The following is an 18,556-nucleotide window of genomic DNA, read 5'->3' on the forward strand; positions in this document are numbered from 1 at the left end:
TCAGTTTTATCTCCTTTGCAAGACGTATCCCTGCCTGAAAGCTGCCTCGCTCTTGATGCTTACGTGTGCGTTGCTTATTTCTTCCTACTAGGATTTAAATGTCTTGGGAGCCTGAGCTCAGCCTGCCACGTTCATCACGGTAGCCAGGAAAGACAGGTGCGATTCAACCATGAGAAGACTGGGGGGAGAAACACCCCTGCATAGGGCAGGAAGCTCAAGGACACGGGGGTGGAAATAAGAGGGGAAGAGTGCTCAGGAAAGAGGGAGGAAGCACGTGGGAGTAGGCTGTTAAGGCAGGGCTTTGTGCGCCATGGTTGGCAGAGTGGCCCTTGCTCCAGCTACGGCGGAAGCCATCAGAGAGGCCAACCACTCACACGGCGCCTTTTGTGACAGCGACTCCACCTTTAGCCCCGACCCTCACCATCGCTCTTGACAAGACTGTCTGTACCTCTTTCAACCACGGCGTATGTCATGGGGGAGCGGGAGAGGCTTTTCACGGACCGATTTTCTATTCAGCGGTTTGTGCATGAATGCCGACGGGATGTACGTAGGCTTATGTCAACAAGACAGGACAGCGAGGTTTGCTAAAGGGAGACAAATTATCCTCGCGCACACCAAACAGAAGAATCTCTGCGGGGCTGCAGTCTCAACATTGCTGAGCTTTGCAAGTCACGATCTGCTTCCTGAACTAAAATTTCAAAAGGAGGATGCGCCTGGTTTTCCTCTTTTCTTCCTCTGTGTGCATTTCTGAACAGCCACTCAAACCCCCAAAGCCCCGTTAGATTGCAGTGGAGAAAGCAGAGAGCAGGCGCGGACACTCCCATCCGGCTGACGTGGGAGGCACAGCCCCACGGGGGAAGAGGGGAGATGTGTGTGAGTAGAAAGAACCAGGGGGAACTTTAAAAGAAAAAAGAAAAGAAAAGGAAAAAGAAAACCCTGTCTGCGTCTTTTGTGTGCTGTGGTCTCTGCTGCCTTAGTGTGCCGTAAAGACATCTCAGGTGAGTCACAGGTGCTAAAGATGAGGCCGATTTGGCTGTGAGGTTTAGAGGAGTTGTCAGATAATATTGTCTCTGGCTAAGGCTAAGAGATGACCTTTTTTTTCATGTCTCAGTTGAGGAATCCCAGGCAGGAAGTGTATAAGGGACTCATGCAAGGTCCCGGAGCAGGAGGTAGCTAACCCTACAGCCTTCCTTCACCCAAGTGTCTCCTCGTCCAGGCTAGGGGACCTTCCTCAACATCATGCTCTCCTAGAAAGGGTGAATTCCAACCTAAGCTTTACCGTGCTCTTGAATCATAGACCCTCGCTAACATCAGAAAGATCACATAAATGGGGAAAATGAACACCTGGGGAAACTGTGCTTCCAAATTAGACCTGGACTCTTTTAGACCTTAGAGAGCTAAGCTTAAGGTTCTGTTCCTAAATTTTTCAGAAATGTGACAATTTGAGTTAAGAAGAAAAAAAAAGTGTAGCTTTGTGCTGTAGAGTTGATGGGTCCACATGAGAGGCACCTGAATCACCCCCTTCTGAAAGAACAGTTAAGACCAGCCCTCAGACAGAGGAGAAAACAAGGTGACCTTACCTTTTTGTCACTGAGGCCAGTCACTTGGTCCACAAATTCCTCTTGGATCATGAAAGCAGCCAGGTTGGCCGTGTAGCTGGCCAGGAAGATGACGGCGAAGAAGGCCCATACGGACACCATGATCTTGCTGGTGGTTCCTTTAGGATTCTGGACAGGCACGGAGTTGTTGAACACCAGGCCCCAGAGAAGCCATATAGCTTTCCCGATCGTAAAAGAAGGCCCATGGGGTGCTGCAAAAGCAGAAAGGACATTTTCAGCATTATCTCGAAATGCAAACTTGTGCATATATGATCACTATACGGCAGCCCCCAGCAACACTGGAGGTTGCCGGAAGGTGTAATTGTATCATAGCTGTGTCCTGTCATTGCCCTGGAACCACAGCCATGATAACTTTTTTTTAAAAAGTTGCATTCTTCCTACATTTCTATCTAACTGGACTTTTTGCTGCATTTCTTTAAAAGAAAACAATAAAGAAAGGAAAAGAAAATGGTTGTGCCAAATGAGGCTTTGAATAAGAAGTAGTGTTATGACCTGTTTTAAATTTGGATTGGATTTCCATTCGGGAAAACCAATCTTCTTAATAAATATAAAGAGAGCCTGGCACACATGTGTGCACGAGAGCCGCTTCAGAATCCGTTGCATGTGCTATCGTACAAGATCCATGCAATTCAGTGGGGCCCATGTTTGGTATTCTAATCCGATTGTCCCGCGTAATTGCTCCTGCTCAAACTGAGATGTAAAGTGTGCACAATATAGGAATTAAACCAAGCTGAAAGCCTCTCCAAATGGAGACATTAAGGAATGAAACAATAGAGCTTAATTCTCCCAACACTTCACAGATGGAAGATATCCCGTTGCAGGGTCACGGAAAATGAACACTGGGATCACAGCACTTTTTTCCCCTCAGCGTATCCTTGCAAGAGCTACAGGTCCCTTTTAAGATTCTTAAGTGTTCCTCGCAACAGACTTAACTAAAGAGGCAGAACAATATGCCAGAATTTATTGGGATGGGGAATAGGCAGGCTGTAAAACACAAACATTAGGGTTTTCAAGTCTTTGTTTTGCAAGGAAAAAAATAAGAATCAATGTATGCCCTCATTTCATGGAGAAAAAAAGGTCTTCCTTTAACAGAAGGTTAATTTTTATGTCATTTAAGTAAATGAAGATATGAAAAAATGATCCACTTAGACCTCAGTTAGCAATGCAAGCAGAACAGGCAATAAATAAAATGGAGAAATGAATTCAGATTGATGGAAGTTATGAGGTTCTGGGCAGGAAGCCGAGGAAAAGCAAGCTTTCTGCATATCGGAGGCCAAATGCAGGCTACAGCAGCACTTATAACATCCATAACACAACACATGGAAGAGAAGGCAATTAATCCTATTATTCTCAATCTCAACCTCTTGTTTTCTCTTTGCTTAGTTTTATGCGCTTCTGGGCTTATTTCCATGAGGCTGGGAACTCTGAAGGAAGAAAAAAATAATTTGAGTCAATCTAGTTAACTTTATGAACTACTTAATTTTTTATTAGGGAGGCATATTGATCAGAAGTGACAGCTAGTTGGGAATCGTAAACAGACAGTTGCAAAGGATCTATCTAAGACTTTCAGGAATTCCTGATTCATGAATACTATTACTGGGCCATATAACTTGCCCCATAAAGTGCAGTGAAACATAACAAAAATCCATTTTGCACAAAGAAACAAGGTGCTGTCATTTTCCTGGGAGTTTCCACTTGCAGATAAGCAGGAAGCAGATGAGTATGATGGAAGGTCCACAGAGGCAGCATGCCAGATTCTTTTCTCTACAAGAGCCTTATTGTGCATGCTTCCATCAGGGGGTGGGGGGGGGCAGGGAATTATGGCACGTGATGATGGCCTTTGGACCATTTTTAACCTTCCAAGATATGTCTCACATGTATCCACTTATCTCCATCCTCACTGCTCTCACCCAAGACCAAGCCACTGTAAACCTTTCTAGGGAAAACTGACACTTTCTTAACTGGCCTTCCTGTTCTCACTGTTGCCGGTCCCCTCCCACTATGTTGACAGAGTAGCCCCAGAGACCCTCTTGCACTGTACCTGTGCTCCCTCCCATCGTGTCTGGAAGAAAATCTGAAATCCTGCCATGGTCAACTGCCTATCCATCTGACTTCATCTTATGCTATTGTCCACCTCACTCGCTCACATCTCTTCTGTTTCCTGAACACAGAGAGATTGACTTCCCCCTGGAGGCTTTTGTGTTCACTGTTCCTCCTGCGTGGAACGATTTTATCTATTTCACACATGACTGACTCTCTCTCATCCTTCAGGTGTCAGCTCCGCGATCGTCCTGTCCTGGGTGACCGTCCTATCTGACGCCCTCCCCAACACCATCACGCCACTCTCTTCTTCTTCTTCTTGATATTCATTGCAATCTGTGATTATTAACGTGTGTGTTTGCACGTTATCTCCACAATGAAACCCTAAGCTCCTGAGGGTCAAGGAGTCTCTATCTGATTTACCAACATAGTACTTAGCACATAGTACCCGCTTGATAAATATTTGTTAAGTAAATGTGTAAATCACCACAGCACAAACTCGGATTATGCAAATGTAGGGATCCATGCCAGCACGGTGTGATCGCTTACAGAAATTGTCTCAGATTGCACCCTGTTGGAAAGCTCCTTAATGCTATGCTGTGATATCCGTGTTCATTTTCCATTACCCTTTTAGCGAAGGCTTGCCATGTCCCACTAAGCACAGCACGATCATGTACGGCACTTTTACTGTTTGGTTGATTGGAGATGGTTAATGTAATGGTCATCACTCTTCAGTGGTTAAGAAGATTTCAATAAAACTAAATTCTTTACGAGATTCCCAGGAACTGATGAGTGTTTCCCACACTGAATCTTCCAAGTAGAAAGAATAGGTACCAAAGGAAGGTGTCCTGTTTTTGAAAGCATTTGACACTTTAAGATATCCTATCCTCCACTATAACAAGTCATTTTTTGGGAAAGAGATTTGGACATGGCACCTCTCTGATAACATCCACTTAGTGCATTGGGGGAAATCGACTCAAATGCTGTAATGTGTTTATGTATGTGACATGAACTCCCAGTGGGAGTCTTTTAATGATTTATAGGCACTGAATGCCTCTCAATTCAATTTTCTATCTACTAATTGCCCTTTGATCAAACATGATGCACTAAGGTCAGGCACTATCAAGAGGAAAATGTAACTCTTTGGGGAAAGATGCCATTTATAGTTATATTTATTGTTAAACTGATGCAAATTGATTCAGTAGTTTGAAGAATGTTCTTAAACTAGCTTCTGTAAAGCCATTTTCTCTGCATAGACTGAAGTTGAGGCTCACTATAATTTTAGCATTTCTTTTGACTCACATTTAAAAAATTAATTGCCAAAAGAACTCTTCTTCAAATCTCCTTTCTTAACAAACTAAATATCACTGGTTGTTACCTAATAACTCTTGACTTCACATTATAAGAAGATTAAAATGTTTCATTTTGTTTTATCCTTCTTTCAGTTGAAGTGAATAAATCATACTTGTCTGGCATTATAAGTAATATCAACGACCCAATACCATTCATACGATGGCACACCAAGGCAATATAGGTTGATGCATTCTAAAACCGAAATCTTCACTGAAGGTAAAGGAAATAGCATCGATGTTGAATCATGCTCAAGAAAGCTTCCTTACCTTTCCCTTTGGCTAAATTTCTGTTGTACCCAACAGGACTGAAGTACTCGAAGACAAAAACAGCTATGGCAGAAACAATGAGCAGCATGACAAACATCATCACCCAGACCGAGGCGCTGAAGGGCTCTGCAAATGAACAGACCAGAGGGATGGAAAGATAGTCAGTTAGCTCTTCCTCACCCTGAGCAGGAACCCAGACATGCATTTGCAGACTCACCGAAAGATTTTCTCTAATACGACTCTGATCATTCAAAAGAAGCTACTCGTTTTTTATTCATACCTTTAAACCATTCTTTATTCTACAAAACAGTTGAGGTATTCTACATGACTGCATGCAATACGATAAAAATAGAGGAGAGCATATGACACTTTACAAATTAGGCCAAGGATAGTAACAACAAAAAAAAAAACGGTAAGACCAAAAGAGAGAGTTACAATGCAGAAAAACAGGCCACAGGGCCCTACAAATTACAGAACCATCAGGGGGCTGAAGCTAGGGAGAAACAAGACTAGATCTAAACAGCCATGAGGCTACTGCAGACTGGCATGGTTTTTACTATTTTTACATACAGGAGGGATGATATGCAGGGAACTCCAAAAGTAAAGGGAGCGTTATAACCTACTAGGAAAGGATTATAAAATCGTTGGGTTAATAGGAATATTGGAAAGTCACAGTGTGCCACCACGGCTATCACACTCCACATCAGACTGATGAGATCTCTGCAGTTTTATTCATCTTGTTGATGTTGGTAACAGGCTAAATTGCAACCGAAAGTCTATTAAGGATATTATATTCACATGATAATTCAATAAAAGAAAAACACTCCTTAAAGAGTAGAGGCCATGGAGTGGTAGATGGATAAATGATTGTTTTCCCTAAAAGTAGGTTTCATCAGTTCATTTCCATGTGACTTAGGAAGTAGGCAGATATCCCAGAAGGGGAGGCCAAGTCACAAGCTTCTAAACCTTAGAACACTCTAGAAAGGTAAGGGATGCTATGTAAAATAAATTAACATTTCCATTCAACCTGATTGAGGATATGAAAGTTAGCTGATTGAAGCCATTTTATCCATTTACAATACAGATTTGCTAGAAAATCATCAGAGACTAACATTTTAAAAATGAATACTTCTCCACCTGAATCTATCATTGGGAAGAAACTGCCCATGGACAACAATAAACGTAAAATTTTTTTTATAAATTCCACAAGTAAACATTTTTCAAAGGTGAAGTAAGTCCAATAATACCTCTTGAACAGTAAACATTTTACTATTTTTGAATTGTTTTTCTAATGGAGCTACTGGTAATAACGAAGCCAGGCCACCTAATAGCAGGCCACCTTCTTATTAGAACCTGTGACTACCTAACACAAATTCCAATTTAATGAGCTTATTGTGTAAAAAGGAACTAATATGCCTGAACTTTAACTCTACTGGATTAATTTAAAAGCTGGAAGGAATGCTTTGCAATGTATTTTGATAGTGCAGATACCTTAAAAAGCAACAGGTAACAATACAACTTACTTAACCTAAATAACACATGTTGAACCCCAAGAAATCAATGGGACAGCCACTGAAATTTATCTTAGTTAAATTTAGCTTGAGTAATAAATGTCTCTGAAATCACAGCAAGTTAGTAATGAGGTATGTCCAAAAGGGAAGATAAATAAATAAATGATTATTATTCAAGAATAGAGATAAAATAATTCTCCAAGTTGGGTACACTGATGGCATGGTGTGTTTCACCAGAGAAGGGTCATTGCAATTCGTAAGCACATACATGTAAGGCATTTTGCAGTGTGCCTCACACGCTTATACACACAATATATTAAATGGAATCGCTTTTTGATTTCATGATTAAAGCCAGAAATGATGGGGACAGTGTGCTGTCCATGGTGCTGAAAAGGTGCCCTGGTGTCCTTTCCCCCCCCCCTGCATGTTATTGGGGTACAAATGTTAGGTTACATGTGCTGCCTTTCCTCTCCTTCCCCCCAGAGTCAGGGCTTCAAGCATGTCTATCCCCCAGATGGTGCGCATCACACTCATTATGTATGTATATCTGGTGACCTTTTTTAAAAAGCACTTTTTAATCTGATCACTTCCATTTCTGTGCATGCTGTGATAACACTATTTAAAAATTAGGGGAAGTCCTTAGTGCATACTAGTCAGTAACACACTGGTCATAAATTAGGTAGATATCAATGAGGCCACTGATACCAGATGTTGTCTCACTTGGAAATAACCAGAATTGTGCCTTAACTTGTGAGCATGACACAGAGATTAAAAAGGATTCTGCTGCAGTGTTCTGGACTTAGGAAATGAAGTACCTATGAGTGCCCCCAAAGGCCTGTTATTCTCAGACACCACACACGTAAGCACAAGCACATATACCGCTTTTGTGATGAAGAAAAACGTTAGGACAATGTAGAAGCATTGTATTGACAGTGTCTAAGGAGTGACACAGAGATATTTTAAAAAGCTCTGGATTACATCCTCTAATGGCTTAAAACATTCAATATTTGTCCATGAAGGAACTTCAATCTAGGAGGCAGCAGGTCAGGATTTCTTTGGATCAAAGAATCCAACTCACTTGAAAGGTCTTTAGAATTAACTAGATGGAAATATTGCAAGAGACGTCATCTCTGTCCTTGAAGAGCCACTGGTTACATTTTCGCACAAAAGCTCCGAGGCATTACCTGTGAGTGTTTCCGATGTGAGTTAATGGAGTTTGCGGAGGAGGGAGAATAAGAAATAATGAAGAGCAATGCAATCAGATTTTGAATGTTTTGGCTCTTCCAGATGACTGAGCCACTGAATGGAAAAATGTAGCTTAGCATGGTTCATTATGACTTTCCAAACCTGCAGATAATGACCGTAAATAAGAGGGTGCACAGTCAATCGAATAGGGATGTAATTTAGTGACTAGGAAAAATATTAAGCCTACTGCGTAAAAACAGCTCTGAAAATAGTTTCCTCTGGCTACAATTTATTTTATTTTATTTTTAAAGATACAGCAGGAAAAGTACGGGGCAAAGGACGATTTGCTACATTTAGCAAAATACTTGACTTTGTATGGAAATGTTCTACAGATGCAGGTAAGACAAAAATCTAGGGAAACTGGGCTGAGGCCAGATTAAATATCAGTGACCCATTTTTATGAGACATACCAATCGATTTTTTTCCTCCCTGATTGAACTGGAAAACAGTTCTCTCTAGCTCACTAAGGAGATACGGGAACAATTTGTGAAAAGAAACTAATTTCTTTCCATTTTGTTCTATGAACTTGCTTCCTCCAACCCTTTCTTTTTTTCTTTTTTTGGAGATGGAGTCTTGCTCTGTTGCCTGAGCTAGAGTGCCATGGCATCATCCTAGCTCACAGCAACCTCAAACTCCTGGGCTTAAGCTATCCTTCTGCCTCAGCCTCCCAAGTAGTTGGGACTGTATGCATGCATCACCATGCCCGGCTAATTTTTCTATAAATTTTTAGTTGTCCAGCTAATTTCTTTGTATTTTTAGTAGAGACGGGGGTCTTACTCTTGCTCAGGCTGGTCTCCAATTCCTGACCTTGAGGGATCCTCCCACCTCAGCCTCCAAGAGTGCTAGGGTTACAGGCATGAGCCACCATGCCCGGCCCTCCAACCCTTTCTTAACCTGCAGGGCAAAGGATCCTTGTTAAAGAGTCTAATAGGGAATGAGAAAAAATGACTTGGAGCAACTAAAGAATGAATAGCCATCCAATAATTATTGAGATTCTTCATGAGTTGTCAATATCAGTTGGTTGCATGTTTCTTTTGTATAGTGATGCTCCCTTATTGAGTACTAAATGTCCCTAAAATCACAGCAATTTAGTAATGAGGTGTATCCAAAAAGGAAGATAAATAAATAAATGATTAAGAGATTTTAAAGTACTTAATATTCAAGAATAGAGATAAAGTAATTCTCCAAGCTGGGTATACAGATGGCATGGGATGTCTGAGTATCTGAATCTATGTCAGATGAAGAAACAAAAGGAACATAATGAGGTATGTATTTGTCAAGGTCTACATTACTCCAACAAAGGTTATAAAAATTGAGGCAATGAGCGCAAAATCAAATCCAGTGAGTGGCAAGGATTTCGGGACAGCTTAAAATGGATTATCAAAAATAGAAAAATGGTAAATCCATATGCCTCTGTAAGTTAGGCAGTATCCAAAATCCTGTTAGTCAACATTTCATTCAAGAGAACGAAGCATAAAAGTGTCACTGGATGGTAGCATTACATATAAATGAAGACTGTGGAAGAATAAGGCTAAGAGCTTGGTGATGTTGTCCACAAATCGGTTCTAGTTTGTAAGTTTCTTTTTTTTTTTTTTTTTTTTTTTTGAGACAGAGTCTCGCTTTGTTGTCCAGGCTAGAGTGAGTGCCGTGGCGTCAGCCTAGCTCACAGCAACCTCAATCTCCTGGGCTCGAGCAATCCTTCTGCCTCAGCCTCCCGAGTAGCTGGGACTACAGGCATGAGCCACCATGCCCAGCTAATTTTTTATGTATATATCAATTGGCCAATTAATTTCTTTCTATTTATAGTAGAGACGGGGTCTCGCTCTTGCTCAGGCTGGTTTTGAACTCCTGACCTTGAGCAATCCGCCCGCCTCGGCCTCCCAGAGTGCTAGGATTACAGGCGTGAGCCACCGCGCCCGGCCTGTAAGTTTCTTTAATAGATAAAGGTTTTGTCTATGTAAAACTGTAAGACATCTAGTTGATCTTAGTATAACTATTTTCCCTCTCTCATGCAGTTTTCCTCTAGAGATTAAGGTTTGTCATATGCTTCCCAAATTTGGAACAAACCCACTTTTATGAGAGTGCCAAGGGGGAATTAATCATCTTAATGCCATGATCTTCAACAAGACAGCCACTATCAAAGATCATTTATGGTAACCAGTTAACAAAACATTTTCCTTTAAATAAAAAAAATTTTAATAGTGCCTGGCTATGGTCTGTGAAGTTTCAACAGTCCAGCCAAGGTATCTAATGTACATACAGTTATAGAGCTAAAAAAAACCAGATGATAGAAAATATAGCTCTTCCTTGATTGAAAAAAAATATATTTTATGTAAAAACATAAATTTATGAAATGGTTCAAAGGAGAGTCAAAAAATCTCCTGATTTATAAACCATTTGGCTTAATGGATAGCCACATTTAAAATGTGATTTCATTAATTTTAAATCAGTGGATTCTCTTCAGACTACTTCTACTTCTTTTATACAAACACTGCCATCAATCATTGTGCAGTAATCATTATCTTCACTCTTACATCTAGTAAATAAATGACTGTCATTCTGTGTAGGATGGAGGATGGGTATGTGGATGCTGAGTAAGGGTTTATCGGGCTGATTTAAATTAACTGTGGATTCTTTTCCCCAGTGTATGTTTTTGTCTGCTTTGTCTCTGTGGAAAGCAATATGGAGATACCTTAAAGCGATACAAGTAGACCTACCATTTGATCCAGCAATTCCACTACTGGGCATCTACCCAAAAGATCAAATGACACTCCACAAATGGGACACCTGCACTCGAACGTTTATAGCAGCACAGTTCACAATCGCAAAGATGTGGAAACAGCCCAGGTGCCCATCAATACAGGAGTGGATTAATAAAATGTGGTATATGTATACCATGGAGTACTATTCAGCTTTAAGAAACATCGGTGATATAGCACCTCTTGTATTTTCCTGGATAGAGCTGGAACCCATTCTACTAAGTGAAGCATCTCAAGAATAGAAAAACAAGCACCACATGTACTCACTGGCAAATTGGTATTAACGGATCAACACTTTAGTGGACATATAGGAATGACATTTATCGGGGGTTGGGCAGGTGGGAGGGGGAAGGGGGGGCAAGGGCAATATACGTAACCTTAACATTTATACCCCCATAATATGCTGAAATAAAATTAATTAATTAATTAATTAACTGTGGACAGACAGGTTTATTTTTAAAATGTTTTCAAGGTGGCTCTAGGCAATGTATCTATTCATTTACATTCTGCAGAGTCAAGACCATTATCTGAATATGTGACAGTATTTTTTTTTTCAGCAGGTGTTTCCAAGCTAAAGATGTGAGCGAACCAGGGGAAAAGGTGAATTGGCATAATTCAAATGCAACATGGTCTGGAACACGTGGACATGATCAAACAGAAACGAACAAGGTCCCATCCTGATAGCAAACAAGGAAGAGCACATCTAATTCCTTGTGGGAAAGCAACAGCTGCTATGAGGTTCACACACCTAGAAAAGCAGAAGGCGAGACAGTGCCGTTGCTTCTCGAAACCATGACGCTGATGCCCGTCTCCACGAAGGGCACGGAGAAGTCCACCACTTCAGAGCGCTCCTCGTTGATGGTGAGCGAGCCCACTGCCATCACTGCTCGCTGGTAGACCACCTGGATGCAAGGCAAAAAAAAAAAAAAAGACACAGCAATACTTTTACTCTTCCTCCCTACACCCCTAAGGATCTTAAGCCCTTCGTCTGAATGTGTGCTGGGCGGGGTGAAAAGGCAACTTACTTCTCCAATCATTCCATTCCACACATTGTTAACTTTTTTGCCATGCTTCCCGTTAGTCACCAAGTACAGGTCGTAAGTAAACTTCACAGTCCTGGAGAGCTTCTTTAGAATATCAATGCAGAAACCCTTGCAGCATTTTTTAACATTCATCCCCTCATTGGTTGAATTGCTGTAAGGAAAATCCCAAGACCACAGAATGTTAGTACTGGAAGGTTTGCTCACAATCCTCAGCTACACCCTTCTCCTGTTTTCCAGATGGGAAAGTGAAGCTCCGAAAGGGGAAGTGGCTTTTCCAAGGGACCTGCAGTGAGTGTGTGACAGCAAAAGTAGAAAGTGTTCTTAATCACAGCAGTTATCATGACAACAGCTAACCTTTATTGAGTAATTACTATTTGCAAGGCACTATCCTAAGTGCTTTATATTAATTTTTGAATCATGACATTTCTCTAAATTAGGTGGTATTTTTACTGCCGTTAAACAGGTAAGAGTTACCAACTCTTTTTTTTTTTTTATGTGTTTATAACACATACAACCTCTTTAGACCAGAGTTTAGTCATCTGATCTAAACCAAATCATAAAAAGTTATTGGGACATGGAAGAGAGAAGGATGTGGAATCCTCAGGTGAAGTAGGGTTTTACTTCGTCCCATCATTACAGAGGCTTGAAACCAAAGGGAAGAGGTTAGGGTACCTAGAAAATTCCTCAGCTAAGAGTCAGGAGACCTGAGTCCTACCTCATGCCTGAGCTCATGGACTCAACTTCTCTCGATAGAGCTGAATGTTACATGAGGGCTCATTCATAACGTTTGCACTACCTGCCTACATGGCCTGAGGTATAAAAGGTGGCACTTTTTAAAAATCAATGTTCTTGATGAGCAAAGAGCCCGACTGGCATACAGAGAGCATTGCCGTTTCAAATGATGTCATATAATCCCCCAAGGTTATGCTCATTGCTTTGTACGAGCCACCCTGCTTTATTCACCTGACCAAATCATACTCAAAGGACACGCACACAAGCCATAAACACCTTTCAAAAAGGTAGCAAACACTACCCCACTGATAGCAAAAGTACTTAGACAACTCATGTAGGAAGACCAAGGCCTCTTTGGGCAGTACACTTTATTCCATTCCACCGTGCACTGGGACATCTGTTAGCTCAACTCTATCTTTGAGTCATGCCTGTCATGAAACATGTGCTCTGTTTGCATATTCCATTTTGGGCACATCGACACATTGGAGTGTTACCTAAGCACTAAAATGATGTTTATGGAAACCTAACATCATAATAAGAAAATACTTATGTTTCCACATCATATGAAAAAAGTAGGTTACACAGTAGCACAAACAGAATAACCATAGCTATGTGAGAACAGACGAGCTATAGAAAAACAATGAAACATGAAGCATAGCTCTTTTGAATAGTGGAAAACAGCTTTTCCTTTTTCGTGTTTTTAGGGCATTTCCCCCCAAATTACCTAGTGAGTATGTACTACCCATGTAATTGGAGATACACACACATCAAGCACCATTGATGTATATCAATATTTATATGTGACTGTGGACAGACTTGACAATATAATTTTGAATAATGGAAGCAGGTTGCAAATGACACCTTTTTTCCAATGCATCCCTTCATCTCAGGATCACAGATCACCTCTCCTGAACTGCTAGCTTCACCATTACGCCCCTCCCACCCTCCCCCGGCTTCTGCTCAACCATCCTGCCTCTGTCAGCCCAGACCACCGTGGAGACTTCGCTCTCTTGTCCAGAGGCTCAATGACCCCTCAGCTTGGGACAGGGGGTGGCCACATCTGCCTATATTCGCATGTGATGATCGGTGGCCTCAATGCTGTGGCGTCATGGGAGGCAGGTGCCTGCCCCACCCCCACCAATTACCCAGAGCAGAGGGGGTCACTCTGGAGTTAAAACTGCCATGAATACAATAGAATTGTCTCCTAAGTACATTAAATTAATGAGATGACCAGAAACCATTTTTTATTTGCTGTATGTGGCTCTGAAAAATGTATCAAAATCGAAATCTCTCTTTTCCTTCCCAGCCACTGTAGGCCGTGCAGGGAGGACGCCTCCTCCCTACCTCTGCTCATTTGCAACTCCTGCACTCTCTGCTCCTTCCCTGCTCCTCCTATCACAGCCTCTTCCTCCACCCGGTCAAGATCCCCGAGTTTAGACGGAAGTTACGAATTCCCCAGGTGTAAGATTCGGGGCCACAGGCATTGAGGGGCTTTCTTTGGTCTCACTGGAAACCTCAGCCGGTTTATGGGATACGTATCCCCACACATCCCCGAATACGAGGTGCATTTCTACGTACAGACGGTCACTGATGCGTGTTCACCCAACAGGTACCCACTGAGTGCCTACTATGTGCAAGACATGAAACCGGGTCCCTGGGGACGCAGGATGGAAAGGACATGCAGCAACTGCGACGGTTGAATTTATCGTGGTGATCATGGAATCGCAGACCAGCTTGTAATTGGAAACTTCTGCCGGTTCCTATTACAGCCCCTGCGTGGGTGTGGAGGGGGTGTGACTTAACTACACAGACATCTGAGAAATGGTCCCCGTGCCATCTCTCTCAGCGCTCTACCGCCACCCAAAAGACAAAAATGACTCATAAAAATAAATATGGGGAAAGGGATGCAACAAATGGTCTAGTTTACTGGCCCTCCCATTTCCCAGCGGAGCCAGTGGGTAAGAGCAGCGCCGTGCAATTCCGACGGAGCTGCGTTCAGTTCCTGGGTTGGCTCCTCTCAACCCTGGAAACTCAGGGAAGTCCCGCCCCATGCAAAGCCTCAGTCTGCTCATCTGTAAATTGAGCATCGGATACTTAACTTTGCAGGACAGTGGAGAAGATTAAATAAAGTCTCTAAAGCACTTCTCCTGTAAGCACTTAAAAATAAGTGTCCTCTCTTTCTGCCAATGATTTGATAGTTTGAGGGTCTGATTGACAGTATGACCATTTCTTCCTGCATACCAGGCCAAAGACCTTATCCAACGTTTTCTCCACGTCTTTACCACCCATCTAGCAGACTAGAAGGAAAGTCTGATCTCTTAGCTCATTTCTCATTACCTGGGTTTTTAGAAGATTGATGTGTGCCTTCGAGGCCCCACCATTTACCAGAAGTGAGAAACAAAGGGTATTCCCTGTAAAACTATTACCGAGAAAACAAATACGATCATGTTGTCTAACAGGAATACTTTTTTGCCTGCCTCGAAAATGCTACCTTTAAGAAATGCAATTGATCTAATCTGGGTTAATGTTGGGATTCGCGGATCCTGGTAATTTTCTGCTGCTGTCAGGTAAGTCAAAGACTTTAATAATTTTACCTAGACACACAGTAAAGTTCTCATTTCCCCAAGTGGAAAAAGGAAAGCTTCAAGCTACTACCTCCCTGCAGAAACCAAGAACGTGTATTTGAACCTGTTAAGCTGTTTATAGTCTTCGGTGGAAAAGTCAATTCTTTTAAAGAGAGTGATTTATTTTGGTTCCTTTCCTTCATACAAATGTGACTCGGGACCTGGGGATCTACTTGTTTCCAGCTCCAGGGCTTTTGGTTTTAAAGATTCTAAATTCCTATTATTGATTGGGAAACACAGGAGCCCCCCCACCCCCACCCCCACTGTGATCAGCCCTGTTGACACATGGAGGACCTCCTTACCATGACGGAGGTGTCCTGCCACGGGTACATGCTTGGCTTTCTGCCAGCCACTCTGCCTTCTTCATCTGCCCAAGTTCTGCTCAAAGAACATCCACCTGAGTCAGATCCTCCTGTGACAATTTCCCCACTTTATCCTCTCTCCATCCTTCTTGCAGCTCATCACTCTCCTGCATGGCCCTGGGTCTCCTTCTGCTTCCCAAACTTCCAAGCCCCTCCCTTCCTCCGGGCCTCTGCACCTGCCATCCCCTCTCCCTGGGAGGCTCTCTCCGCAGATCTTCACATGTCTGGCCTCTTCTCACCCTTTGTATGTCACCTGAAACCTTACCTGTGTGAGCTAAAGTGGCCCACATACCCAATTTACTCTCATCTCACACCTCCTTCTTTATAACCCGCACAGGGCTGATCCCAGCATGGAGTTGCCCTGTTCCCTCACTGGTCCAGCTGTTTGCTAACAGTGTACAATGCACAGCTGCAAGGTCCTTGTCTTTTGTCTTCTCTGTTCATCGATGTATCTATCCCCTATGCCCAGAACTGTGCCTGACACATAAACTGTGATTAATGCATACTTACTTATTTATTCTTCTTTTATAACTTTATTTATAATAATATCTGTGTCATTTAGTTGTAAAGGAATCCAGCAAAAATTATTAAAACCCGCATGCCTCCAAACAGGGCTGCCTCCTTGCCTTTCCTGGGTGTGCCTCACCTCCCCCTCGACCTCGAGGCAGGGGGACTGTTTACCAAAGGAAAAGTCCAGCCCTGGGACCCAAGTGGGGGCACTGGAGAGGGGGAGGGCCTAGGTAGGAGGAATGTATTTATTTATTGCATGATCTATTCCAAATCTCAACTCCAAAGATGCTGACTTTAATGACCTCATTGATAAAATGGTCTCCAAACCAAAATAGTAAACTTCACACAATACATTTATGAATTATATATATATTTTAAAGTATATCCTGATGCCAAGCACTGAGATCTGGGCACTTGCATCTCGTTTAATAGCCATGGAGGTTGGAGTTTGCAACGTGGGAGTAAAAGAACCTGTTCGTCGTCTAGTCATGAAACAAACATCGGCATATCTGTCCTTGTAACTGAGTGTAGAAAGATTAATAAGTTGCATTCCTTATATGTAGACAGCTCACAAGCCAGGAAAAGAGACAGACAAACTAGAAACTATAAAGACAGGTGATAAGGGTAGGGATGGGGATATGCCCAGGGTACCGTGGGGGTAGCTAATCACCTTGGGGGGGCAGTGGCCAAACTTAAGGGACATGTTAAGAATTGTCCAGGTGAGTATTTCCAACATTTTCCTCTAGCATTCTAATAGTTTCACACCTAAGGTTCAAGTATGTTACCCAGCGTGAGTTGATTTTTGTGAGAGGTGAGAGGTGTGGGTCTTGTTTAAGTCTTCTACATGTGGCTATCCAGTTTTCCCAGCACCATTTATTGAATAAGGATTCTTTTCCCCAGTGTATGTTTTTGTCTGCTTTGTTGAAGATTAGTTGGCTATATGAGGATGGTTTCATATCTGGATTCTCTGTTCTGTTCCACTGGTCAATGTCCCTGTTTTTGTGCCAATACCATGCTGTTTTAATGACTATAGCCTTGTAGTATAGCTTGAAGTCTGGCAAATAAAGGAAGCGATGAGAAAATACTCAGAAAGACAGATTTACATCCAGTAGTGGGCCTTTTCCTTTGGCGAGACCTCCACAATGGCGGCTCATGTCTACATCAGGGAAGACCATGATCAGGGGCTTGGGCTTGGGCTTGGCCGTGGAGCTTTCCATGTCCTTTTTCAGACATAACAAAAAGGGGAAGCGACACAGAGGCAATGCTTGCTTGCTGCTGGTGAGCTGGGAAACTGCTAGAAGCTCAGTTTCCACCTGAATCTCATCAGAGATGCAAGGCGTGTGTTTAACCCCAACTGGAGAGAAGTTCTTACAATTTTTGAAAAGTGTGGATCTGGGAAATAGAAAAGAGCTGGAAGGAAGAGAAACGTGCTGGAAAGGGAGTGGTGGGAGGGGCAGCCAGAAAAGTACAGAAGAAATAATTGTTTTCAAAAAGACTGAAAGGGAGGATTGATTCAACACAAGGGTTAAAAATACAACTGTGGTATGAGCCGGTGTTTGTGGCCTACCTCTTCCATTTCCTAGCTGGGTGGCTTTGAACGTATTTCTTAATCTCCCTATAAGCCAGTTTGACCATGTTATTTACAAAAGGCAAAACTACTCACCTCATATTGCTGCTGGAATTAAATGAATGCAAGCTTGGTGCATCTCCAGGCATTCATTTGAGTCTTTTTTAAATCAATTATTACGTTATAGCTATTATAATAGAGTATATTTTATATTGCATGCTATTATTAAATTATGGGCCACGTTATTATCAAGGATACATGCTATTGTAAAGGACTGGGCACACCCAGCCTCCGGCATCCGTGACACTCACTTGATTTTGACGAACTTCCGACACGGCACCGTGTTCCGCACACACGTCTCGGTCAGCGGGTCTATGTCTTCCACGATGACAAATGGGGCCTCCTCCAGGGTGACGATGCTCAGATGGTTGTCGTCTGGCTCACAGTCGGAGAAGGACTTGTACCTGGGCCACACGGCGTGCCTCAGGCTCAGGGTCTGGTTCTCCCACTTGCCCACCTGCATCACAAGCACAAAGACACGTCTGTGCTTCCTGGCACCACGGACTTCTCCAGAGGCAGGGCCTTCCCCGCAGCGGGTGCAGGAGAAGGGATCCTGCAGTCGTAAGGGCCTTTCTGCTGCATACCTGAACATATGCAGCTGCTTGCGGGCTGAGAGAAATGGGCATAAAGAGAGAACAGAATATTGGGGGGCAGCTCCCCATCCCGGCCTCCCCCCCCCCACACACAGAGGGATTAAATACGCATGTCTGGGAGTGGTGCCCAAGCTCTGACAGTAATTTAGAGCTCCCTGGGTAGTGCTAATGTTCTTCCAGAGTTCAGGACCACTGATGCCATGGACAGAGCACAGACTTTTAGAGTCAGAGAGGTCTGGGCCCGATTCCCCAGCTCTGCCACCTGCCAGCTG

General features: G+C 42.8%; 1 protein-coding gene across 4 annotated transcripts in view; it reads right to left on the reverse strand.

Moving 5' to 3' along the window:
• The window catches only part of GRIN2A (glutamate ionotropic receptor NMDA type subunit 2A), a 399,804-nt gene that overhangs the window by 113,836 nt on the left and 267,412 nt on the right, over positions 1-18,556 (reverse strand). For all 4 annotated transcript variants that reach the window (XM_012785171.2, XM_012785153.3, XM_012785158.3 and 1 more), the window contains exons 6-10: positions 17,943-18,148; positions 11,819-11,987; positions 11,542-11,695; positions 5,279-5,404; positions 1,581-1,810 (exon numbers count right to left, since the gene is read on the reverse strand). In XM_012785171.2, the coding sequence (XP_012640625.1) occupies positions 1,581-1,810; positions 5,279-5,404; positions 11,542-11,695; positions 11,819-11,987; positions 17,943-18,148 (885 nt within the window). The remainder of the gene's footprint in view (positions 1-1,580; positions 1,811-5,278; positions 5,405-11,541; positions 11,696-11,818; positions 11,988-17,942; positions 18,149-18,556) is intronic.

The sequence above is a fragment of the Microcebus murinus genome, chromosome 19, assembly GCF_040939455.1.
Source record: "Microcebus murinus isolate Inina chromosome 19, M.murinus_Inina_mat1.0, whole genome shotgun sequence".
Lineage (NCBI taxonomy): Eukaryota > Metazoa > Chordata > Mammalia > Primates > Cheirogaleidae > Microcebus > Microcebus murinus.